The following is a 27,740-nucleotide window of genomic DNA, read 5'->3' as shown; positions in this document are numbered from 1 at the left end:
TTGTTTTGTTTTTAGCTGAGGACTCTAAATGAAGTATATTTCTGTTTTTGCTTCTCAAAATATTGGCTAAGATGGTTCTCTGAAAGAATGTATTTGAAACTAATTTTTAAACTATTCGATTAAATTGTGGGGTATCTTTGGCTGTTTCCTTCTGATAATATGTGGGTACAGTTGTAGTCAAGGGCTACAATTTTATTAGATTTCAGTGGGTTGGGTGATACATTTAAAATGCATTAAATGTAATATTAAACAGATAAGGAGTTGTGAATTATATTTACTGTAATTCATAATACAGGTTAGTTGTTTGGTTTTGTTTCCAAACAGGGCTCTAATCCGGCCACTTCCAAGTCAGCAAATGTTTGAACATGTGCAGAAGAGACATCGTGTATTTTTTGTTTACATAGGTGGAGAGTCACCTTTGAAGGTGTGAAATGATTTTATTTTTTAATCCACAACACCAGATGTATTGTGATTTAATTTGCTCTATAGCCAAGACTAGCTCAAAAACCCAAAGTTTACTTCATACCTCACTCTAATTGGAAATATTTTAATGTAGATATTTTTATACTGGAATTACTTTCTTATGTACCCTTTATAGTATTTGCCTTCATGAAGCAAAAGTGAGTACAAAATGGGTAGAGATGCTGCCTGCCTTAGTAGTTCTTCTGTTATTGACCTGGTTGTTTAAATCTATTACTGCTTTTCAGCATTTTGGATGCTTTGAGACTACACACTGCAGTTTGAATGAAAGCTTTTTAAAGGCAGAAGACCATTCTCTTAAGCTTATTTTATGTGTTTTTGTGTATATATATGTTTATACATATTTATATGTGTATATGCATGTTGGTATGTGTAAGTAAACATAAATCTTCCTATAATTAATAAATGCAAAGAAAACTTATGTTATATCTAGTGAACTTTATTTGGAAGGGATAAAAAGCACTTAATACAATGGTCTGTTGCCTTAGTAACTATTTTTCATTTGCATTCTATCTTTTCATAACAAAAAAGAACTTAGGATAGCAGATTAGGGTACTTCTACTTCCTGCATAAGGCTTGACTTTTCTGAGTATTTAATGAGAAATGAATTTTGATCTTTAATATTTCCTTTTTTTTTCTTTTTTAATTAAATTGTCTTTTTTAAAAGTACATAGATCACAAAAAATATTACATTAAAATCTTTAATATTTTCAAGTGATCTTTTTATGTTTGCTTCTTCATAGGAGAAATACATAGATGCTGCATCAGAATTGATTGTATATACATACTTCTTTTCTGCCTCAGAAGAAGTGGTTCCTGAGGTAATATTTAAGATTGGATTTTAATGACACCATTTTATTTTTTTAATTAGTACTTCGTTTTCAGTATCAGATTTGTTTACTGTGATATTTGTAAAATAGTAGGCATTAACTCTTTACTTCTGGTATCAGATTGCGTAATAATAATAAGCAAGTATCAGATTTATAGCATTTAGAGATTATGATTATTACTTTAATACTTTTTTCCCTTTAAAATGATAGCAGTAGTGGAAAGTGATAGCTCAAATCAAGAAGTCAGTTCATTAATAGTGAATTAGTTTATAGTAAGTTTTTTTTCTTTAACTGTTTATTGTACACTTACATAATAATGCACTCTTTTAAGTCTTGGATAATCAATGGTAAACAAGACCATCCAAAATTCTGATAGGATGGTTCTTACATTCTCATGTGGGGAAGACAGTACAATAAATTTTATTATTGTAGATGACATGTTAGGTTCCGAGGAGGAGATAACAGTCTTCAGTAAGCAAGTCTGTAAAGAGGATATATCATGAGTGCTGTGAAAAAGAAAACACAGGGTAATTCAGGAGTGGGGTGGCTGCTCTAGATGAGGTCATCAAGAAATATCTGTCTGAGGAGAAAATATCTGAACTGGGACTTATATAACATGAAGGAGCCATGCAAAGATCTCTGAACAGAGTATACCAGAAACTGGGAATAAATAATACAGATGCCAAAGATGAGAACAAGCGTGGCATATTTGAGGAACAAAACAGTAGACCTGTGTGGTTATAGTGTAGTGACAAAGGGGAATGGGTGAGAGTTGGGAGATGGAAGGTGGAAGCTGTAGTCAGAGGCCAGGATAGGGGCTTGTAGGTTATGGTGATAAGTGTGATGAGCTTGATGTGTATGATGAGATGTGAACACAGTCTGAGGTTCCTTTTTTTTTTTTTTTATTCCCCCCCCCCTTTGTGGCTTTTTTGCTTGCTGTCTGCTTTCTGTGTCCATTCGCTGTGTGTTCTTCTGCATCTGTACTTATTTTTATTTATTTACTAACCCCCCCTTGCAGCTTGCTTGCTCTCTGCTATCTGTGTCCATTCGCTGTGCATTATTCTGTGTTTTTGCTTGTCTCCCTTTTTTGTTGCGTCACCTTGCTGAGTCAGTCGGCACTCCATGGTCCTTGCGGGCCGGCGGCACTCCGCGGCACCTGGCCTGGTGGCTCTCTGCAGCGGGCAGGCAAGCCTGCCTTCACAAGGATTCAAACCCAGGGCCTCCCATATGGTAGACGGGAACCCAACTGATTGAGCCACAGCCGCTTCCCTGAGGTTGCTTTTAAGGGCATTACTCTCTGCTGTGTGGAGAATGAATTTGGCAGGGATGAGAGTAGATCCAGGGAGATCAGTTGAATTATTGGCAATAATTTAAGAAGTTTGGACTTGAAGATTGCTAGAAGTGGAGAGAAGGGAATGTTTTGAAGATAGAATTGTTGCTGATATGGAGGAAAAGGAATGAGTCAGTCCAACCCCCAAGTCTTTGCTTTGACAGCCAGGTAGGTAGATGGTGGTGTTATTTATGAGCATGGGACTACTGGGGGAAGAACTGGTGGGGGAATGGGAAAGTGATCAAGGGTTTTGAATTGTTCATTTTAATTTCATTCAGTGTATTAAACATTTAAGTACTAGCATCAGAATAAGCATTTGGATATAGAGGCCTGGAATTAAGTCTGTATAAATAGAATTTTCAGAGATGGGATGCTAAGGAGGTATGAAATGAAAGGCTCCACACCTGAAGACAGCAAAGGACAATGAGAAGAAATAGTGTGTAGGTAGGAAAACAAAATGAGTGAGAAGCCAAGATTAAAAAGTGTTTAAAAAAGGAGTGGGCAGTTGTGTAAGATGCTTGGAAAGTAATCAAGAATAGGAGAAAAGAAACCGTGGTGTTGGTCCACATTGAGAATTTTGGTGAGTTTGACAAACACAGTTTCAATGGACCATCTGGGGATATCCTTGAAAAAGATGTGTTCAGTGTTAATAAATACTTTCCAAACAGCTTTGTTGAGGGGTTGTCAAGAGCAGGAGAATAACGGCATGCTTGACTCGAGAGTCTTAGTTGCCAAGCCCATTAAATTCGTTATTTCCACAGTGCCACATCATTTTTTAGTAGTCAGGTAACCAAATCATTCTATGGATCTTCTCTATCCTGATTGATACCCACTCCCCGCTCCTTTTTTTTTTTTTTCCTAATCTTTCCAGAACATCTGTATTTTCATTTTATTTTTAGTCTTTTGTTTGTCCACTGATTTATTTATTTATTCTTATTTTTACATTTACCATGCTAATGTAGTAACTCTATGTGGTATACTCAAATTATCTCTTTTCTACTCTGTTACTAATTCTCTGTTATAATTTTATTATTTTGAAATAATTACAGCATAAATGTAAGAAATGAGCACCTCCTGATTGAATCCTTTATTACAAATTCCCATTAAAACTTATTTATAAAACAGTTTACAGTTGAAACATCCCTCCAATGTAATTCTCTCAGCTCTCCTGAGGTGGGCATTACTAGTGTCCTTATTTGACAGTTGAGGAAGCAGAGCGCCCCTGGGTAAAGGAATGGCTGCGTTAGCTCCCAGTCAGTAAGTGGTGGGGAGCAGCTGGCGCTTGGATGGCTGCGATCTCGGCCATGCTCTGCTACCACCTCAGGGTGCCCCTTTGCTTCCCATTGTGTCTTTAGGTCTGTTCTAATCTCTAGTAATCCATGGTGTCCATAAAACAAACGGGATATTGTGCAATGACATGCAGGTATAACGAGGTAGTGAGCCTAATCCTTGGATAAACTTAAGACTATACATTTTAAATTGTTTCTAACTCTTGTATTGGTATGTTTTTCTCCTGATATCTTTCAGTACTTTCGAAATCATAGTTACAATTACAATTTTTCACTGATAAGTTATTAAACTTTTGATCTTTATAGTATGTGACGCTCAAAGAGATGCCCGCAGTACTTGTTTTCAAAGATGAAACTTACTTTGTTTATGATGGTAAGTTCCAATGTTTTAACTGATAGGAAATATTTTTTAATTAAAATGCTACTTGGATGTTAATGAAAAATTTAGCAAATTTAGTTGTAGTGAACTACTGCTTATAATTTCCATTTGTTGAATGGTTTAATGAGGATTTTTTTTAACCCTTCAATTTTACTTTATATAGTATTCTCTCATTCTGAATTTTTCCTACAATGAATTTATTTTTTTGTCAAATTATTTGTCTTTTTGAAAAGTACACTGTATGCAGTTTCTAACATTTCAGGCACATAGAAGGGTGAGGAAGTAAAACATCTCCAACATGTTGCATCCCCCAAGTATCCTTCCTGTTTGCATCTCTATCTCTAACAGAAGTAACCACTTATCTGCTATTAAACATGTCTTCATTGAAGCAAATACTTGTTTTGTTTTGTTTTTAAATATCTTTGTCATGATATCAAACATACATTGTAGTAAAGGCTGGTAAAATAAACAAACTCCCATATACCATATTACCCACATTAAACAGTTATAAAGATGTTACCATGTCTGCTTCAACTTTTTTTTTTTTCTTCCATTGTTGATGTTTAAAGCAAATCCCATACATGGTGTCATTTCATCACTCTGCTTCAATATGCATCTCTTTAAAAATATGAACTTTTAAAAAATTTAACCAAATGCTATTATAATATCTAACAAAATTAACAGTAATTTCTTATATCATTCAATGCCTACTTCCATGGTTTCAAGAGAAAAAGTGAAGCTTAGCATCAATTGGACACCACATGTCTACTCAAAAGTGAAAGGAAATGTTAAGTCTCACCTACTAGCAGTCTTCACATTCTAAATTGCAATTTAATAAAATTAAAAAATTCAGCTTATCAATTGAACTAGCTATAGTTCAAGGGCTTAGTTGCCCTGGTGACTGGTGCCTCCCATGTTGGACAGCACGGATATAGATAGTCTGATTCATTGTAGAAGCATGCCCTAGAGTGTGGTTATTTCTATTGTTGAATCCTATTATAAAACAAGAAACTAGTACTAACTGAGAGCAGTAGATTATGAATTGCTTAAGTAATTCAAACGACCAGATGGCTGTCCAATAAAAAGAATGTTTAACTGTTTTGATTTAGTAAAAGAAGCATTTTGTTTTGAGAGTCATGAGGACAAGCGTTTCTAAAAATCTTCTATCTTCAATCTTTAAGTACATATGAGAAATGAATTTGAATTCTTGTTATAAAATAACTACCACTTATTATTTAATTAGCTTATTAGTACAGCAGGTACTATCTATATACTTTCCTCAAAATAATTTGTGAGGAAGGTAGGAAAGCAGATAAATTAATGTGCTGAGATTACCAACGAGGTAATGGAATGAGGAGACAGACCTGTAATTAAATAGCAAGTTCATCCATTTACTCATTAATTAATTCATTGCATATTTTTTGAATGTCTATATTAAACATCAGGCTAAAAAGGAAATTGTGGCACTTACATATATGAAAATATAAGAAAGAAAATAATCCATGTCCACCCCATTTCATCTGCCTGCGCTTTTGATTTTAGTACTCTCTGAATGATAAACATTTGTGTTTAATGTCTTTTTGATCATTACAACTATCCTTTGAGATACCTATTCTATTTTACACAGAAAGAGACCTAAGAGGTGTTTTTGCTTGTTTTTGTTTTGTTTTTGCTCCAAGTTATAAAATAGTAAATGGTATAGTCAGAATTCAGCCTTCAAATTTCTGATTCCAAATCTTTTTTTCTCTTTCAATTATGAATTACTTAATACCTCAGAGCTACTTTGTTCCTTTTTTGAAAAAAAACTAACCATATCTGTTTAGATTTAATTGTCTGTAAACTTTGAACTTTTGAGTCTGCCTGAGAAAGTATCTTTCCTTATCTCCAAGTTTCAAACTTGGCCTCCCATGCTTAACAAAGGCAGGAGTAATGTGTTTGGGATTGTCAAGGCCAGATTTTTCTAAGATGCGGTAGTCTCTATTCAAGTAAAATAAAGGCTTACTTTGAATGCCTATTCTAATATTTAATTGTTAATAAATTTGAAAGTACTAAGGATGGATGTTGTATTTATACTAACTTTCTTTTGTTTTTAAGAGTATGAAGATGGTGATCTTTCATCATGGATCAATAGGGAGAGGTTTCAGAATTATCTTTCTATGGATGGCTTCCTCCTGTATGAACTTGGAGATACGGGTAATAGTCATATGTATAACTTCCCATCACTGCAGACTTTTTCCATAATTGATTGTTTAAATCTGATTTGTAGGAAATGAATTTTAAGCTCTATTTCATAATTTCTTTCCTTATTTTAAGTCTCAATGTCCATTTGCTTTATGAATATGTAGATTAATATTGTTAAAGAATGTAGCTTTGTAGATGGCTCTAAGACTAGTTAGTGAGAGTGATTCACTAATAGAACTGATGATTCAAGGAAACCAAATAGCCTTATAATAAGGAAATGAGGGGAAAAATAACCAATCAAGAAGCTATAGTGAAAGGCTGATTTTATAGTAGGCTTTGGAACACAATTTACCACACAATCTTTTAAGGCCTGCTTTTACTCATGATGAGAAAAGCAGAAATCAAATTGGTATAGTTTCTTAAAATTACAGAATTGGAAATGACAGGCAAAGCAAAATATAGATGCAAAAATGAAAACTGTAGATGCAAAGTGAAAGCTATAAGAAGCTAACTACTATGTGGCCTTAAACAGATATAAACTACAAACATTTTAAGAATCTAAACCATGTGGTCCTATATATATTTTAGGAGGGATTATTTGGTAGATTTATAGTGGATAACATATAAATGAGGAAAAACTTGTGCTTATTATTGCTCCATTTGTTTCCATTCAGATAGAAGCATAGTTTTATAGTAAAAGAATGGGAAAACTTTACTCAGGTCTTAATTTTTTTTTTTTTTTTTTTTGTATGAGAAGTAATGGGTATAGGATTTCCTCTTCATGATTTCCTCCTCTTGAATCTGATTAGGAATACAAATTAGAAATGTTCTAAAAGGCTCTCGTGTTATTATTTCATTATTGTTTCTTGGCATGATACCTGGTTCCTGCCTCATTTAAAATGATCTTTATCTGGTGGTGATTTTGGTTTTCCTTCTCCTTAAAGAAGAAGGCATGTATTAGCTCAGTATTGGAAATTAACATGGATATGTCAAAGATTGTGGGTTTACTTTCTGATTCTTTCAGGTCATGTGAAGGGAAAAGGGGCAAAATGTAGGAGTGCAGTAGTTTTGCTTTCAGTTCAGTAATCCTTTTTGACAACCTGACCTGAGGTAATTAAAATAGCAGCTTTGCCTCCACTGAGTTTCTTTACTCAGATTAACTTGGAATCAGAAGCTTGCTGTGACACTATTCCTTTTTTGTGCTCAGTCAACATAGTTGCCCTTGTTAGGCGTCAGCTGTGTCCATATGCCCACTGTTTGCCATGCCAAGCCATTTATCAAACAATCACCATAAAGGTCCCCTGGCTTTTTGTGGCTTCAGACACTTAGTGTCTTTCTCAGAATTTCTGGTGACCACGTCCCTGCATGGTCTGACTGCTTAAATCTCCAGCTTTTTATCACTCTAGTCTTTCTCCACCCTCTTTCCCTGACTTTTCAGGGAAAGGTGCTACTTGCACCAAAGCACTTTTATGCATGTTGTTTCCTTTGTCTGGAAATGTGTAATTAATCCATATTCATCCATCATACTCAGAGCAATTACCTGTTCTTTAGGAAAGACTTCCCTGGCTGCAGCTACGTTAGTTTACTGTGTAATACTCTTATAGTACCATGCTCCTTTTCTTTAGAACTCAGATTCTAATTTTTTTACTGTGCATTTGTGTGATTGTTTAATTAAATATCTTCTGTACTGGACTTACAAGCTTCCCAAGGGCAGAGTTTGGCTGTTCGCTCATTGCTGTGTCATCTCTAGCCCAGTGCTTAGCACATTATTTTGGCACTCAGTAATTGTCAAGTTAATATTTTAGAAATGATTCCTGTGCTTCTTTGGGAAGGTGCTGTATATGTTGTGGCTATTTTGAGAAATCTCATGAAACATTTGAAAGTTAAGTGCATAATTAAAACTAAATAAATTAAGTGATATTTTAGGGCAGAAAGTAATCATTGTGAGCTAATGTTTTCATCAGAAGGTTAAGAGTTTAGACTGTAAAATTTAGAGAGACGTTTAAGCAGTATGGAGTTAGGGAAAGCAGCATTAAAGAACGGGGATGACATTGAACGATTCTTGAATTTTTAGACCCTTGTTCATGTACCAGGTACTAGTTGAATATTTTCATGCATGAAATAGATACTGATTTTCCTAAAATGAGTGGACATTTTAGTTAAGTTACAGATCCCTTGTTGCTTCAGGCTTGCTGCAGTGCCTAGAACATAACAGGCACTGCTGATGTGCAGTGTCCAGTTTTCTGGGTCCAATGCCAGTGTTCTAATTATTCCATCACACGGCCTCCCTGGAGGACATCAGTTGTGAATATAATATCTTCTCTATTTAGGGTAAAATAAGTGTGAATTGATTGTATTCTGTGTATTATTGTTGGCAAGTAGTGATCCATGTTTATAAAGAGAACAGCCATGTAAAATTCACCCTCTTGTTACATATGATTTTTTTAGAGCTATGTTTAATAAATTTCCTGAATCAACTTATCCCTTCTGATTTCAGTTAATTGCAAAATACTTAATCAATCTGGGAATTGTGTGAAAAGAAAATAAATAATTTGCATATATAAATTGTGTAATATTTGCTGTTGTTTACATATGGGTGTGGGTGATGGGAAGGGACTTATCACCTAGACTTTATTAATTCATTGATTCACTCTACAAATGTTACACAAGATTATGTTCATTTAATTATTAAGTTTAATGTGCATGGAATATAATTGGAATTAAATTATAAGTAATAATTGAAAAGTTTATATCATGAGGATTATCATTGAATTTAGATATGTCATTCTTAATTTCAGGAAAGCTTGTAGCTGTTGCAGTTATTGATGAGAAAAATACATCAGTTGAACATACCAGGTATAGTACCTTGAATTAGTGTTAAGCTTTAAATGCCATCCATTTCAGAATTTACATAGCTCCAGATAAACATTATATAGTGTTTTATTTTTCCTGTAGTACTTAGAGGGTAGCAGATATTACAAGTTAATAATTATATTTTCACATTAAGAGATGAAATATTCATATATTTGTTCTTTACAGATTAAAATCAATTATTCAGGAAGTTGCTAGAGATTACAGAGAACAATTCCATAGGTAGGTGCTGGGATTCTGAAATATTCCTTTTATTTTATTTAATTATGCTTTGTAACATAGTAAAAACAATTGTTAGTAGTATTTTATACTTTTAAAGGTGATCAAGGAACAACTAAATTATAGCATCTTGGATCTGTGTGGATTGTCTGGATTGTGATAATTTTTGATAGTATATCCTAGAAGAAAAAAACAAACCAAAAAACTGCTTTATTTATAATTTGTAAATCCTGCTTCCATATTGGATTTGGAATAAATTTTTTGGTAAGAAAATATACACACTCACTATTTGAGATAAAATTAAGTGAGCAATCAGAAGTCAGAGATAATGATTTTAATAAGAAATCAAAGAATAATTGAATAGTGTTGTTGCCATAATATAAATTTGTTATTTTCTTTATTCTCTTCTCACTCTGGATCTTTTCTCATGATAGGTCAATGTGTATATTTCTCTTCTTACTTAGTATGTAGCATCTTCTGATTAGTCCCTTCTTACAATAAAGGGGTAATTCTTAAGCATTTTTCAGGTAAAAGAGCTTATATCGCTTTGCATTTTAAACGTATATAAACAAAGTAGAAATATCTTAGACTTTGCTTAATTCTACTCATGCGTAATTTTAACTCACAAACCAGTAGAATTTTTTTTCTCTTCTGCATTTATTGCATGTGATTTACATATTTACAGGGTTCCTGTGTTTATCCAAAGCCCTAATGTCCCATTTGTATTTGCTTCCTTTTGGGGGAGAATTAAATCTTTTTCTCTCTTTCTTTTGTTGTTTAGGGATTTTCAGTTTGGCCATATGGATGGAAATGACTATATTAATAGCTTACTGATGGAGTAAGTAAATGCAATGCTTTTGTTACCAATTTAAATTTTCTCTTAATGAGAGACAGACACAAGAAGGGCTAATAACTGAAAAAAACAAGTGTTTGGTTTGCTCTGATGCAGATATTCACTCATTAAATATTTTATTTTTAAAATTTTATGTTCAGAATTTACTAAATTTTAATATTATCCAGTACCAAAAAGATGATCATCTCCTGATTCAATGTTATAATTTATAGTATTCTGAAAAGTTGTCATTCAAAAACTTGTAAATTTTGTAGTTTCCATATAACATACACCTTAAGAAATTTAGTTTTAATGGATAGGTAGGTATAACTATTTAAATAGAAATTTTAGCATTCAAGAGTTAATCTCTAGTATAGAAAAATAAATTTGACAGGCTAAATTAATTTTATAGGAAAAATAAGCAATTTCATTATAATTTCATCTATTTTGTTCAAAGTATAATTGATTCATCCTTTGAGAAAATGGATATTAGAAAACATTTACCAGACCCTGTACTGATTTACTAAATGTAAAATGAGAACTTACTTTAGTCAGTGAACATGAATGGATGCAAAAATGAGTCCTCAAGTAGCGTAGAGTCCCTCTGGTAAGACCATGGACTGTAATACTAAACTAAGTGAAAAGTTCCGTGTGCAGTCCCATCCCAGTGCATACTGAGGGAGGTGGGTTCAGGTAAGGCTTTCCACAGGGGACAGTAGTTAAGAAAAGGTCTCGAAGATGAGGTGTTTGCTGAGCAAAGAATGCGGTGAGGTTATTTGAGGTAGAGCAAAATAGCAGACACAAGAGGCTGTAGGAAATCAGGACTTTAAGAGGATGGTGGAGGGTTAAAATAGCCCCTGATTGAAGAGTGCAAAGGCTCTGTAGAGATGGGTGAGATGGGTGAGCAACTGTCCAGAAGCACCAAGAGCCCAATGAAAGTTCAGTAACAGTATAAACACCCAGGTGTAGCAAGTGCCTTCATTTGAATTGTATCAGGTTAAATGAATATCTTGCTTTTTCTAAGTAAGAACACTGAGGAAAAAAAAGAGAAAAATCTTAGAAACCTAAAGTAAGATTCATCATTTTCAATTAAAAGCCTGAAATTATAAAGTAACATTACCTTTATTCATTTATGTTTAATTATATTACCTTTCTTATCCCAACAAGAACTTGATAGTGTTACCGTAAATATAAAGTACCAGATATAATATGTAATGAAGAAATCAAGATAAAGGAAAATAAAATAAAGGATCTCAGCAATTATTAAAGGTATTTGATAAATTTGGCCCTTAATTTTTAATACTCAATTTGGAAAAATAGTTATTTACCCATTTCCCATTGTCCCTAAAATAATAACTGTTGCTTATAGGAGGAGTATGATTGACCTTGTAGAAACCTAAGGGAAATTGATGTGCCCTATATAATCTCAAAAAGGGGGTATGGGGCACTTTATAATAGAAGTATAATTTTAATAGGATTTTAACAACAGGGACTGAGATACAACTGTTTCTTACAGTAAGCTTTTGAGACAAACCAGTAAAACATTTGCAAGAGGCCAAATCAGTTTGGTTCCAATACACAACTCTTTAATCCAAGATGATATTCAGAATATCTAGAGGTGGCTGAACATTCCTTTATGAGTCATATTTCTAACTTGACTTGTAAGATACTAGAATATTTAAGATTCCATTTTCTGGCAAAAATCTGAAGTTCAGAGATTCTGTTTTTTCCAATTCATTGTCACTACCACTTTTATTTTAACTTTTCATTTTGAGTTCTAGATTTCATATGCAGCTTTTTAAAAAATACAATTTTAAGAAATAACAGAAATCTTGGATATTGTTTTAGTTTGCTAAAAGCTGCAAGGCAATATACCAGAAATGGGTTGGCTTTTATACTAGGGATTTATTAACTTAAAAACTTATACAGTTCTGAGACTGTGAATGTGTCCAGTTCAAGGTATAATCAGATCGGCCACTAGAGATCCTGGAATCCTTTCTCACATGGCCAAGCACGTGGCGGCATCCACTTGTCTCTTCCCTTCTTCCCCGGGCCTCACTGCTTTCAGCACCTGGTTTCAGTGGCTTCCTTCTGTGTTCCATTGATTTCAGCTTCTTGCTTCCAGTGCCTTCTCTCTCAACTGCTGGGGTTTTTCTCTCTTCTGCAACTTTTGTTCTCAACTTTCATCCCCTTTATAAAGGACTCTATTAAGAGGATTAAGACGCACCCTAGGTCATGCCTTACTGAAATAATTTAAACCAAAAGGCCCTTAACTGAAGTAATACAATCAAAGGTTCATCTACAATAGGTTCACACCCAGAGGGATGGATTAATTTAAGAACATAATTTTCTGGGGTCCTAAAAAGACTCAGACTATCACATGTACCCTTTACAGTTTCCCTCTTTGGAAAATTTTTAAATTAAAAAAAAAAATCAACTATTTTTAGAGCTGTTTTGGGTTTACAAAAAAATTGCACAGGAAGCACAGAATTAACCATGTACCCCTCCAATCTGCCCCACCCCCTGCCCCCACAGTGTCTGCTGTTATTTCCGTCTTGAATTAGTGTGGTACATTTGTTACAGTTGATGGACCAATATTAGTTTACATTAGGGTTCAGTCTTTATGTACGTAGTTCTTTAGGTTTTGACAAATGGATAGTGTGATGTATCTGCATTATGCTATCATACAAAATAGTTTCCCTGCCCTAAAAATGCCCTGTGCTCCACCTAGTCACACACATACCCCAGTCCATGGCAACCTCTGATCTTTTTATTGTCTATATAATTTTGCCTAGTCCGCAGTGTCATATAGTTGGAATCATGTAGTATGTTGCCTGCTCAGATTGGCTTCTTTTACTTAGCAATATATATTTAAGACTCCTTGGTATCTTTGCATGGCTTGATAGCTCTTTTATTTTTGTTATTAATCTGTTGGTAAGATTTTATGTAGTACAATATCCCAACCAGATTTTGATATTGATAGAGTCCAATGATTGTTTTCAGATTTTCCCAGTTTTACTTGTACTTCTGTGTGTTTAAGTGTATATCTGTAGTTATGTACAATTTTATCATATGAGTAGGTGTGTGTACCCACCACCACAGCAAGCCACAGAACAGTCCCATTGCTGCAGGGACCCCTCCTGTTGTCCTTTTAAAAATCATACTACATTTCTCCTGTCCCATCCCCACCCCCATGTGTAACAGCTGGCAATCACTAACTTATTCTCCATTTCTGAAATTTTGTGTTTCAAAATGTTATATAAATGGAATTATATGGTATTCAGCCTTTTGGGGTTGGCTTTTTTCACTCAGAATAATTACAAGTTCTGTGTACCAATCAATAGTTTGTTCTTTTTATTGCTGAGTAGTGTGTGGATGTATTACAGTTAGTTTAAACATTCATCTGTTTAAGGACATCTGGCTTGCTTGCAGTTTTTGGCTGTTACAAACAAAGCTGCTGTGAACATTCTTGCACATGTTTTTGCATGAAGTTAAGTTTTCAGTTTTCTGGGATATATGCCCAAGAGTGCACTCGCTGCGTCCTATGGTAATTGCTTGTTTAGTTTTTGAAAGACACTGCCATACTCTTTTTTTCCAGAGTGGCTGTATCATTTTGCATTCCTGTCAGAAATAAATGAATGATCCAGTTTCTCTGCATCATTACCAGCATTTTGCATAGTCACTGATTATTTTAGTCGTTCTGATAAGTATCTAATGATATTACATATGACTTTAACTTATATTTCCCTGATGACTATTGATGTACATCTTTTCACATGCTTCTTTGCCATTTTCATATCCTCTTCAGTAAAATGTCTGATTATATCTTTTGCCCATTTTCTAATTAGAATTTTTTTACTGTTGCGTTTTGAGAGTTCTTTACATATTATAGATAATAGTCTTTCATTGTACATATGATTTGCAAATATTTTCTCCCACTCTGTAGCTTTCTCTCCATTTTCACAATCTTTCACAGATCAAAAGTTTCTAGTTTTGATGTGGTCTCATCAATCAATATTTCCTTTTATGGATTGTGAGCTTGGTATCAAGTTTAAGAACTCTGTCTAGCCCTAGATTCTGAAGATTTTCTATTTTTTTTTCAGTTTTATAGTTTTATGAATTATATTTAAGTCTGTGATCCATTTTGAGTTAATTTTTGAGTGAGGTATGTAATATTTAGGTCAAGTTCCAATATACGCCAGCACTGTATATTGAAAGTCAGTCCTCTTCTCATTGCATTGCTTTTGCACTCTTGTCAAAAGTCGTTTGGCTGGCTGGCGGGGTCGGGCAGTTCTGGAGAGTGGAGGGGCATGGAGCCAGCATGAGCTGCTGGTTGGCACTCTGGGACTGCGAGCTGCTTGAGGGGATCATGGTGAAGAACCGGTACCTGGGCATGTGTGCCATGCTGGACAGCTGCTCATCCTGCTCTTCCTCGTGTGGCATGTGTTCATTGTGCAGAAAATCTCCCAGGACAGCGAGTCTGCCCCAAGAGCTCCTTCATCACTAAGGTCAAGGGCATCACCACATCAGAGCACAAAGTGTGGGGCGTGGATGCATAATTGAAGCCCGCCCCCCCGAGAGGGACAGCGTGTTCAGCATCTTTCAGGATCAAGGTCACCCCCTTGTCATCCCTCAGCATCGGGTCAGCAATACCCTCTGTGACTCGGGTGATGACTGTGTGGCTGGGCTGTGGGCCGTGGGCAAGGTGCCGTGTGCACTGTTAGACGGGGCCTCCAGAAGCATGAGGTGTCTGGCTGGTGTCCTGTTGAAGATGGAGCCTCTGTCAGTCTCTGGGTAAGATGGCCCCAAATTTCATCATTGTCCTCAAGAACAGCAAATTGTAGTTCTCCAGGGGCAGGGCTACAAGCAGGAAGGCCTCGGGTCTGACACAGTGCCACGTTTGATGAGTTCTCCCGCCTCTCTTCTTCACACTGGGCCTCATTGTACAGCAGGCTGGGGAGAACTTCACAGAGCTTACACAGAAGGGGGAGCCACTGGGGTCCCTACCAACTGCAGCTGCGGCTTGGACCTATTGGCAACCAAGTACAGTCCTAAGTATTCCTTCTGGAGGCTTGACCTCAAGTATGTCCCAGCCTCGTCTGGCTACAACTTTGCCAAGTGTCACAAGGTAAATGGTACCACCACCTACGTTCTTCTCAGAGCCTACAGGATTGACAGCAATGCCACTGCGTGGCCAGGCAGGGAAGTTCAGCCTCATCTCTACCACCGTGAATCCGGCCTCATCCCTGATCTCCATTGGGGTGACTCCTTCCTGTGTGACTGGATCTTGCTAACATGTACAAACAAAAACAAGGTCTAGAGCCAGAAGAAGTGTGACAAGGTGTGTATGATGAGGCATTCCTCAACTAGCTGGCCCTTGACCTTCACCCATGTGTTGGGTCAGGCCCTGCCCCCACCCAGTCCTGTGGACTGGCCACGCAGCCCTCCCTCTGGCAGAGCTAGCCCCAGCTTGCTCTGATCACGGGACCCCAGGCCCATCTCTCCTCTGGCCTGAGCAGATGGTGGCCAGTTCAGAGCAGAGACTAGGAACAGGGGCTTTCTGCCCCCTGGCTTTCCCAGCAGAACTCCATGCCCACGGACCCTGAAGGTCTGGCCTCGCCCTGAGTCCCAGGCACCCACCTGCACCTCATGCTGCACCGCAGACGCAGGCCTGGGGTGGGGCTGGGCTCTTTGGACAGCCGGCCCCTGAAGCCCCAGCTCCAGAAACAGCCCTGACTCTCCAGCAGCACTGTGGGGACCCCTGCACTCCAGGCCAGGGTTGTCCCCATGCACCTTAACAGCCTCACATCTTCCTAAAAACCAGGAGCCAAGGGACCTGCTGAGGAACGGAGCGGTGGAGCTGAGTGAAAGGGAGGCCTGCATTCCTGCCCTCCCTTCCCTTCGCCCACCCCATCCCTCCACCCAGGTCTCTAGCTGGGGAGAGGCAGGCTCCACCTGCTGACCCCGCTTCTCACCCCCCACCCCGAGCATGGCCTCGGACCCCCACCTCTCCTGTGCTTAGTGCTGCTGCCCACCCTGCTCCTGGGTCCTGCCCACTTAACCCTGGCTTCAAAACCCTGCACTGGAGCCAAGAAGCCATGACATGCTCAGAGTCTAAGAAACCCTGTGGCCAGAAGAAAGAATCAGTTGGGCATGTTAGTGTAAGGGTATTTTTGATTTCTGTATTCTGTTCCATTGACCAGAGTACCTGTGCCTTCTCTAAGAGGACACTTTATTACCATGGCAACATAGTACGCCTCAGTGTCAGGTAGAGTGCTCCTTCTCAAAACAATCTATGACTTCATGTATAAATTTTAGAATATACTTGTCTATGCCTATAAAAAATCTTTCTTGAGATTTTGATAGGCAGTACATTAGACTGTAGGTCATTTGAAGGAGAATTAACATCTTTACAGTGTTGAGTCTTCCAGTCTTTGAATCCAGTATGTCTCTCTGGTTTATTGATTTCTTTCCTTGGCATTTTGTACTTTTCAACATATTTAACCATTTTCTTATATAACCTGGGATTGGCTGATCTCAGCCAGGCACAGGAGATACGGCTCCAAACTGCCAGTTATATTCATTTCTGCTCCATGTCTTCCAGATCCTCATGGGGATATTTTTCTCAGGGCACTGGAAGCACCAGGGGCAAGCCCCGCCCTGCAGACACATGGCCTGTCTCTGCTCAGTCCCCTGTTACCTTCCCTCCCATTGGCTCGGTTCCATGGCTGAGCGCAACACCAGGGCCACAGGAGCACGTTTGCCTGTAGCAGGAACAACTGCAGTCCCTTGATATGGGGAGGGCTAAAGAATTAGGAACAATAGAGCAATCTATTGCACTCAGTTACATAATGATAATATAGTGATATCAGTTGTTTCTACTATAGTTTTATATTTTCACATAATGCTTTCATATAGAAATAACCATAAAGTGATGTGTATGTGGCATAAGGATTTAATAATGCCCTTGTTAAAAAAATAATTACACCAAAAAATCCATGGAGGGGAAAAAAAAAAGTAGTGACACATTGGGAATATTAAATTATTTTGCAGTCTGTAAACTAATAAATGCCCAGTATATCCCTGAGAAAGAGGTGGAGTATTTAGTGAGAATGCAGAGAATTGGCAACAGTGTTTACTTCACTGAAAATATATTCTATACAAGGTCCTGTGCTAAATGTTTAACTTGAATTTTCCCATTTATTTTTAATAGCAAGATAGGTACTATTGCCTTCCCTCCTTTATAAATGAAAAACATTCAGCTTAAGAAGCTGAATTATTTATCTAAAACCCTGCAACCATAAGAAAAAGCCCAAGATTTAAGTGCAGGCAGTATGACTCATAGACCATGCTCTTAGCTGTCTAGTTTAGCTGAGTGCCACTTAACCGAGGTGGGGTTGGGTATGATTAACACTGATGGTATTTAAAGTCCAAAATACTGCCCAGAAATTGATACTTCATACACAGTAACATTTAGCCTTAAGTTTGATAGCGATTGCTGAGCTGTCTCTTTGTATTGCATATTAGAATGTTCATCATATAATGTTAATTTAACTTTTAAAAATTGATGCAAAATAGGAAAATTTCCTCATGGAGGCAGAGGGAGCAAAGCTATTAATGCTCCCTCCCTTCCTTTTGTACTGAGAGATAATGTAAATACATGTCAGAGTATTTGTTACCTCTGGATTTAACGTATATTTTGATTTCTTTGTTTTCGTATTTTCAGCGAGTTGACAGTCCCAACTGTCGTTGTACTGAATACTTCAAACCAGCAATACTTTCTACTAGATAGACAGATTAAGAATGCTGAAGACATGGTCCATTTCATTAATAATGTTTTAGATGGCACAGTAGAAGTAAGTGTCCACTTCTGTTTCACGGGGACGATGGTGAGGGGGTAGAGAGTAGAGATAAACACGTTTTGTCTTTACTACTGACTCTGAAAGAAGTAACTATCACCTGGGGGTGACGGAGAGGGGGTTGGGGGAAGCCTCCGTTCGTTGCTTCTCTCCTCTTATAGGCAAAATCACATTTCCTAGACTGAGAAGGTTCTTCTGTGTCAGAGGCTGTAGCCTGAGTGGAAGTGGCCCTTTGGGGGGCCATTCGGAGCGTTTTTGGTTATCACAGTAATTGCAAGGTGCCTTTGGAATTTACGTCAGCAGGCTAGGGATGCTAAGAGGTCTACAGTGTGTAGGACAAACCCAGGGGTGAATTTTCCTGGCTCTAAATGCTTCTCTGAGTCCAAGAGTGCAATTGGGTTATTAGCATTGGATTCTAAGAAAACCTGAGAATAAGACCACAATTCCTTAAAAATCTGGAAATGTATTGAGAATCAGAGCCCCAGCGGAAAGTTCTAAATAGAAGCCTATAAATGATTTCTGAGAAGTAATGACTGGATAGTCTTAATTTTCTGTTGTTGTCTTTTTTCCCTTTATAAATCTTGCCATAATGTTTTCCAAACAGGTAGATAAAACCCATATTAGAGGGCTGTGAAATCACTTAAGCAGACTGTAATCTGTATGGATCTTAATTCAGTAGCATAGACTAAAACAGAGAAAATGAGGTTTCATTGCTTTAATTAAGTTTATTATTTTGTGAAACTTGCTTCAGTATTACACAAACTTTATTTGAATGTTGACTCACAGGGTAACATATTTCTACTTTTGGTCAGGATCAAGAAGTTAAGAAAAACACTCTTGATCATATAGTAGGAATTTTGTATTTTTGAAAATAATATTTTTGTTGACTTGCCTGAATAAGTGAGAACTGTTATACAACTAGGTAAGTGAAACCACCCGAAAGGGTTGGAGGACAAAAAGATTTTATTTTTTATTAATTCATATAATTGGGAAATTCCAGGAATAAGCCAGACTGCAGGGATTTGATTGATTTTTGTCAGAAAATTTTCTCTCTGCCTTTCTGCTCTTCTTTTTGAGCTTCATAACCCAGGGAAACCGTCCCTTCACGATAGCAGCGATATCCTGCAGCGGTTCTCCTTTATCAATCCCAACTATACCCCAAAACTGGGCAGGCCTGGACTCGGAGTGGGTTGGCCACACCAAGCTACATGGATCTTGAATAGGGAAAGATGAATTCTTTAGAGCTGAATCAGGGTGTGTTAACACAAGTAGTTAGAAGGAGTATGGGTCAGGCTAACCATTGCTTACTATACATTCTTTGGGGTGCTTTAGGTAATCTCCATATCTGCCCTTGACCAGAAATTGTGAAATTATATAACGTAGAGAAATGAAGTAATAATACTTACATACTTATGTAACAATTTAAATTTTTCTTCCCTATTAATTTTAAGGCCCAAGGAGGTGACAGCATTTTGCAGAGATTAAAAAGAATAGCATTTGATGCCAAATCTACTATTGTGGTAAGTTTGTTAGTGTCATTTTTAAGTAACATGTAAATTCTTTATGTCTAAGTGGTAAAATCTGGAATTTTTTTATGCAGTAGGAAAAAAATGCAGAATATGAACTCCAGTCCGCATTTATATTAAGATAATATATTCATCAAGTAGAAGACATTTTTTCTAATTATTCATTTCTTTATGATTTCAGTTGTTAACTAAAATTCAGAATCAGTTAACTTGATGGTATGATTTTAAAGATTTTATTTCCTTACCCTACTGTGTAAAGGTTTTACTTAATTTCTGTGATTTGATGGAAGTATAGATAGTTCCACTAAGTTCTATCTTCTGCGATTATTTTCTCAAAGAGAATAAGCGATGTGTCTTAGAAAGTCAGTCCTTCATTCTTTGAAATAGTTGAAATAATATTTTAGGTCTTTTAAAACCCCCATTAATTCTCTGCTTTCCCCAAATGGTAAATAATTAGGATCATTTACAGATGACCTTCCTTCCTCCATTCCCTCCCTCCTCCTCTTCCTCCTTTATTTCCTTATGTTCTTTCCTTCATTCCTTTCTTTCAAAAGCAGACTTTAACTTAAAAATGTAATAGGTCAAACCCATTTCAACAACGTTTTCTTTCCTTGTTCATCCCAATATTTATTCATAATTGTTATATGTATGAAAAACATTAAAAAAATAGATAACTTTAATTGATGCTGCTGCCCCCCATTGCACTTTCATCTTTTATAATTACACTTTGTAAAATATTTCCTTGATTTTCCTTACTATCATCCCTCACTTGATTAGCTCTGCGGGTTTGATTTCCTTTTCTTTTCACTTTATAAAACTAAAGGCCAGTCTCACCAATAGCTTACTAATTATTAAACCTATTAATGATTTCCTCAAAGCATTCTTTCCTTGGTGTTCTGCTTTCCCTTCCTGCTGTGATAATCACCACTACTGTTTTGTTTTGTTTTGTTGTCTCTAATTGTTTAGAACTTCTTCAGAATGTCTTCTTTCTCCCCTTTTCAGTTCTTGGATTTGAATGAACCCTTCTTACTTGGAACTTTAAGAAATTTTTCTTAACTCTTCTGCTTCAACTCTTGATCACCTTGAGAGCAGAATTCCTAAATTTGTTTGAGTCTTAAATCTGGTTCTAATTGTCAATTTTGAGCTACTTCCATGGATATTCTCATCATCATGGCCAAAAGAAGTTGTTTAAATATAACTAACTTTGTACTGTCGGTGAGAAATTAATTCCTATAATCTTTGCCTTGGTCCTTTCATAACTTCTTCAATTTATTAGTGACATTTCTTTATTTTTCTCTTGCCACCAGCATGGATTGGGCTCATGCTATGTCTAGCTACTACTCTGGCTCCTAACTGGTTGCCGCCTTTTCTCTCACCTGTCTCCAGTCCATTCTTTAAGACCACTACACAATTGGTGATGCAGTAACACTGGTTTTGTTTACTTTCCTCCCCTTTTCAAATAATGTAACTTTGGATACTTTGGTCTATTTAAAATATTCTCAAGACTATTTGGTTTTTGAAAATTGCATGCTAAACTTTTTTGATGCTTCTTGACAGTGCTCACACTGTCCTTTGCCCTGTCTCATTCTTATCTTTACATTTGCATCTCAAAACACACCTCTTTTCTGTGAAGCGTTCGGTTTTCTCAATCCAGTCTCTCCTTGGAACTTGTCAATGTAGTTCTCAAGAGTTATAGATGCAACCTATAGAATATTATTATATTTCTATATACTGTATAGTATATATGCTGTATACTTTTATTCAGGAAAATTACTTTGATTTTTTTTGAGAGTTGAGGAGACAGTATATAAAGTGAGGGAAATTAACCTTTAATATGTTAATGAGCCCTTACTCCTAACAAGATGAATAAAGAATTTTAAAAATGCCATGTAAAGAGAAGATGTGTAGACCTTCTTCATAGCAAATACCCCAACCTTCTCAGTGAGCATTCTAAAGCTCTTGAACATCTGTGTGATTAATGTGAGAAAAGTCAGTGTCTTTAGAAAAGGTGTTAAGAGTATCCAGTGCCATACTCTGCTGCCAGGAGCTGGACACACACTCACACAGTGCCTCTCTCTCAGTCTCTCATGCATACACACTGAAGCACACAAAATTTTGAAGCACAAAATTTAAAATTTGTGTCTCAGTGTCTACCATTGAAATTGCTGCAGAAATACTGACATTGATTCATTGGAACTGACAGCCTTATTTTATTATTCCCAAATTATATTCACTTTGAGAACGACTTATCCGTGAAGGTTGTTGCTGTGATCTCCTTCCTCTTGTAGCTTCTCTGTTTGGTTAGTGTAACCTAGAGATACTGAGGGGCAGGAGGGAGGACATTTGAAACAGGTGAAAAAATAGGTTAAAACCTCAGTTTTATTGTATTCACAACGTTTACAATGTTCTAAAACTTATTTTAAAAATTGAATAGCATCGAGAGAAAATAATCTGTAATGGTGTTATGTTAATTTGTGCTTTGAATATCAGAGGAGTTTTAATTATCTTTCCACAGTCTATATTCAAGAGCTCACCACTTATGGGCTGCTTTCTCTTTGGCCTGCCACTGGGTGTCATCAGTATCATGTGCTATGGGATCTACACAGCTGATACCGATGGAGGTTACATAGAAGAACGATACGAAATATCTAAAAGTGAAATTGAAAGTCAAGAACCCATGGAAGAAAGCAAGGAACAACTGGAGCCAAGCAGTGCAGAATCTCTAGTGCCTGCGGTGCAAGAACCCAAAGATGTACTAGAAAAGAAGAAAGATTGAGCTTCTCGTAGCAAAAAATATTTGATAGGATTTCAAACTATTAAAGAGTCTATTTATTGAATTTAGACATTTAATCACGATCTTCACAGAAGAGAACATGTTACTTGTATTTTGCTAATATCAACTGCATGGATGAAAGTATTCCTCTCTTAATTGGGGGAGTGGGGGTCTTCTGGAACAGAGAAATGAAATGCTTGTCTAAACCAAGCAAAGACAAAGTTTACCCTTATAGATGTTGTAACAATCAGTTATATTTGCATGTTTCTCTCTGAATATTCTGTGACAGTTAAGATTCTTGGACAAGATATTTTCATTGGTCAGTCAGGTAGAAAATACGTTGGATACAGAAAAATATACCTCCACCTCCTACCATCCCATTCCCTCAAATATTTTGGATAAAATTTGTATGGACAATATTAAGTCTTTAAAATTTAGGCACTTTAAGAAGAACTAAGAATTTTTTCCACAGAGAAAATTAAGATTATGAGGTTAAAAATAATTTGGTTTTATATAGCATAGTAATTTTATTTTATTGGTTGTTATTTGTAAAGGAGAGAAAATGTTACTTTTTAACTAATAGCCAGTTGCATTATTGTACAGTTTCCATATGGCCCTGTGTGGTGGGAAAACAGTTATATTTGATCTTTGCAATGTTAACAGGATTGACTTGGAGCTATGGTTTCAAGCCATGCCCTTAGACGCTCTTAACAAGTGTGTCAGCCATTACATCGCTCCTACCCAGCCTTAGCCACAACTGTTTAGTTTAGTTTAGCTTTTCCCCCCTATTTTATCTATTTCCTTGGAAAAAAAATTTCCCCTGTTTTTTTAAAAGTAATATCTAGCACAGTCTATGTTAACTGATAGTCGTGTGTGTGTGTGTGTGTGTGTGTAATTTATTGACAGCCTGTTATGTAACATTATGGGTATATTTGTGTTCCTACTAAATAATAAATATCATAATCAGATTGTTAAACAACAAAAGTCATGCCGAGTGAGAAAAGAGATCTGCCTGTTATCGTCTCCATTTTTCAGTCTGTCAACCTCTTTCAGCCGTTGACCTCTCATCTTTTGTCCATATTAAGATAAGGTAGGAATTCTATCCTAATGCAGATTGGTATTTAAGTGTTTGGCGTGCTTATTGTAGATACAAGTTTGGTTATTTTTGAGGCTTTCATTTTGGCTAAATTTAAAATTGTATTAATATTATTTGGGTGGTTACTAATTGAATAATTGAGTTATTCAATATAAAGGAGTTAATTAAACATCTAAAGTTATTTACACACTTTAAAAATAGTTGTTGGGGCTTTGGTCCCAAAGGGCAGCTCTTGGTTATTTCTTAAACCATGCTGATTATAACTGAACTGAAACTCCTATATCTTAAACCAAGGAATTAGTAGTAATCGTTTTATTGTATCCATGTGCTCTTATTTTTAATACTTAACATTAAATACTCATTCTCGATGTTTGTCATCACGTTACTACATTTTTAAAAAATGAAACATGCAGTCATAGAGAATTTCAGGAAATACAGGAGTGAAGTATTTTTCAGTGAAAACCAGCAATATGTCCTGTAAATTTAGCAAGTGGATTCTTGTCCAAAGTGTCATTACACTTTGAGGAGTTATTTTGGAAGATGATTTTTAATGTTCCCAATGGTCATGCTTTTGTATAGCAGTAATAATGAGCTTAGATAACTATGGGTACTTCATTTGAGAGTCAAGTCTAGCAAGGAAGTGAAAGCTCAGATAAGTGACATGGGGAAATTGTTACAGAAAATATTACTGATTTTTTCTTTTATGTTTATTACTTAGATGTTAGTCATCTGTATATTTTTGGTTTTGGAATGAATTAGTCAAGCATTTCTAAATAAAAGCCCTCAATAGAAAGAAAGAAAAAAAGAAGCCCAATATGTACAAATAAAACCAGTGATCTTCCTTTGCATTTTGAAATTTTCTGTTATAAATTAATGTTTTAGTTCTCAATTATCTTTTTCATAACTCTGCTGTTGCCCCAAAATGTATTCTGTTTGTGCTTTCAAAGTGTGTTCATTTGGGGAAACTAAATGGATGTGTCGGTTGTAAGTGCTAAATTTCATTTCTTCACTTTTGTATTAAAGTTTAGTCTTTACTTTGGGATATTTTTATTCGCATTGTCAGGTTGCTCACAAAACAAATTTTAAGTTTTTGTTTACTAATACGATTTTCCCTTCAATATAATAGCAGAGCTACGAAGCTCTTTTCATTTTAGGAAAAAATACTTCAAAATAAAGACAACTCTTAGTATTTGAATCTAGTTGAACTTAGATATCTTATTTTAGTGATGAATATTATTGAGTACATATGTGTAGTGGAGAATATCTTTCAGGAAGTTGGAGTTTTGCCTTCTCCTGCAGTTGCAGTAAAGTTCAATTTTTTAAATCTAAAATTAAAAACTATAGATGTTTCTCTTGCTGGACCTGGTACTCGACAATCTTCAAAAATATTTCAACCTATTTCAAAGAGAAATTGCATGTTTTTATAAAGTACCCTATGCTCGCCATCATAGCTTCCATTCTTTTTTGCTCATTTCATTGTGTATCAATATTTCCCTAGCTAATATTATCTGAAATTTGCTCCAGGAATATTAGCCTTGAATTTTTTTTTTTTCTTCTCCACACACAATGCTTCCTGGTATCTGATCTAGAGATAATATTAAGATGCCAAATGTCAAGGCTGAAGGAAGGGCAGGTGTCTTAGATCTGTATTAGTAGTTAAAGCCAGTATAACTGTATTGCTTTAGATTAGTGAATTTTGTTTTGGTAATGTTGTATCTTGTATTTTGTTTTGAGGAGCTTTTTAGGTTTGGGTTTTGCAAACAGTAATTTAGATATTTTTATCATTGCTTCATATGATGTGGAGGAAGTACTGGGAAAAACCACTCAGCCATTCTTATTATGCACAAATTGTTTAAATAGTGTGAAATGTTAGTATTAATTAATTTGTGGGTTAGGTTTGCCATTTTATTTTTATATATATATGTTTTTTCTGAATGTGTCTTGAGTCCAAGAGGGGGCAAAAATAATTTTCTACTTTGGACTAATCAATAAAGGTTTTGAAAGTCTGTATTACTAACCTGTTGAATTTATGATATCCTCTGGCCTTATGGCACCAATTGTAAACCTTTGTTTTTCTAAAATAAATTAATTGAAAATGTACAATCTTTTGTTATTTTTACTATTTATCTTTTTGCTGTTCGCAAAATGAATATAGTTATCTGTGCAAGCAGAGAGGGCAGCTAAGCTGATCTTCCACATGTGTTTTTTCCTTTCATTAAAATTGTAAATTATTCATAATTATAGAAATAGAATTTTAGAGCTTAAACTTATTTTAGAGATGAGATTCTTAATGTAATTCCTTTATATTATAGTGATAATCCTAAAATTCATAGGTTTGGTATATTTTGTATTTGCTCTATCATGTAAAACCTGATAATTTGTAAATACTAATTTTTTCAAAAGGGCATCTTTTACTATCCTTTTACAGAATGTAAAATTAGAAGAATTGGGTTTGAGTCCTTGATCAGCTGCTAAATTGTGATCTTAGATACATCACAATTTTGGCAACTCACTTTCATTGTCAGTAAAATGGGAGTCCACAGCTTTAGGATTTTTGTGTTTTGTTTCGTTTTTTAGCATCAGGTGGGGAAAGATGAAGAAACAGCTTTCTACAAATTTTAATTTTTAGATTTCTTTTTCAGATTTTAATCCACGGGCAGGTCCTTTGATGTGAATTACTCTCTGGCACAGGAATAATAGCCAAAAAATGGCCCCCCACAAATTGTAAGCTTGCGCAGACTAGTGGTGAGCATGGGCTTTCTCTGATAAGGGAGACAAAGCGTATTCAGCTGTTGATGAATTCTGTGGGAGGATGACAGACTCCTGTCTCTTGAGAAGCTAAATAGCATTGTGTGTAGAGGCTCCATGTCACAAATCCTGGACTCAAATTCTTGCTCCATCACTTACCTCTGTAAAGTTGGTAAGGCACGTAACCTCCCTGCTCCTGGGCTGCCTTGTCTAATTTGGGCATGACTGCACCTGTCTCATAGGATTGTGAGGGTTAAGTGAGTTATGCATGAGGTATATTTAGAAAAGTAGCACATAATGAGAACTCATATATTAACTGTAATGTTATTTATCAATTTAGTGTATTTCTCTTCTCACTTCATGTAGAATTTACATCATCATTGTATACCACAAAGAAAGGTCAAGTTGTTAAGAATAAAATCATAATGTATTTAAATATTAATGGATATTGAGTATTCATGGAAAAATTATTTGACTTTCCTGCATGGCTTCAGACTATAGTCAAAAACCCTCAACATTTCTTTAAGCCAGTCTCCTTGATACTGAAATGATGTTTTAAACAGCTAGTGAAGAAAAGTCAAATTATTTCTCATAATTTATTCATTCAATAAATGTTTTTAACCTTTTCTGTACTCTTGAGAATATGGAGTCAAAGGCAGTGATGGTCTCAGCCCTTCTGGAGTTTTTAGACTATAACTGATAGTTTTTACTTCAAATGCTTGATGGCAAATTTTCCACTTTTCTGTTTGGTTTCCTTTTTCATATGATCTATTCAGCATAAAATGATTGCAAATTATTAGATCGTGGGGATCTTTGGGGCTCAGCAGACAAGAGCGCACGGTGAAACAGCACACAGCGGTCTTCAAGTCTCATACATGAAGGGGTCAGATTTTCTCGGCTGCATGTCCGCCGCTGCGGCAGTACCACAGGTGGAGGTAAGGGGTACATGGAAGGCAGTTCAGGTTAAGGGGATGGTCCACAAAACAATACTCAGAGACCTAACAGGCTGTCCTGGAAGGTAGAGTTCCCACGCTGAAATGTGTGCCAGGCAACCCTATAGTACTGAATTTCCTTCGGAGACCAAGATTCTGTGAGTCCACGAATGTAAGCACTAAAGCAAAGCCACCTTTATGCCCACGTATACCAGCGCCCCTTCTCTTTTCAGAGCAGGGTCCAAAAAGGTTAAGCCCATTTAATAGAGTACATTTTAGTTGTGTAATTGAAAGAGTTCAGTGAAGCTGAAAGAGTAGATTGTAGAAACAGATTACTTCACTTGTTCACACTTTTCACTTGGAATTTTGCATCACTGTCTTCCTAACATGGTCAT

At 36.1% G+C, this 27,740-nt stretch overlaps 1 protein-coding gene and 1 pseudogene across 2 annotated transcripts in view; both read left to right on the top strand.

Moving 5' to 3' along the window:
- Positions 1-25,765, top strand: part of TMX3 (thioredoxin related transmembrane protein 3) — a 43,911-nt gene extending 18,146 nt beyond the window's left edge. For both annotated transcript variants that reach the window (XM_058277880.2, XM_071208583.1), the window contains exons 7-16: positions 325-424; positions 1,224-1,301; positions 4,236-4,302; positions 6,403-6,501; positions 9,288-9,345; positions 9,529-9,582; positions 10,361-10,417; positions 18,138-18,267; positions 19,722-19,790; positions 22,312-25,765. In XM_058277880.2, the coding sequence (XP_058133863.1) occupies positions 325-424; positions 1,224-1,301; positions 4,236-4,302; positions 6,403-6,501; positions 9,288-9,345; positions 9,529-9,582; positions 10,361-10,417; positions 18,138-18,267; positions 19,722-19,790; positions 22,312-22,572 (973 nt within the window). In that variant the 3' untranslated portion in view covers positions 22,573-25,765. The remainder of the gene's footprint in view (positions 1-324; positions 425-1,223; positions 1,302-4,235; positions 4,303-6,402; positions 6,502-9,287; positions 9,346-9,528; positions 9,583-10,360; positions 10,418-18,137; positions 18,268-19,721; positions 19,791-22,311) is intronic.
- Positions 14,641-15,890, top strand: LOC139436691 (P2X purinoceptor 2-like; annotated as a pseudogene).
- Positions 25,766-27,740: the final 1,975 nt, after the last annotated feature.

Source organism: Dasypus novemcinctus, chromosome 16 (assembly GCF_030445035.2).
Source record: "Dasypus novemcinctus isolate mDasNov1 chromosome 16, mDasNov1.1.hap2, whole genome shotgun sequence".
NCBI classification, from domain to species: Eukaryota; Metazoa; Chordata; class Mammalia; order Cingulata; family Dasypodidae; genus Dasypus; species Dasypus novemcinctus.
Note: the sequence above shows the minus strand (reverse complement) of the source record. Positions and strands in the feature narration are given on the sequence as shown.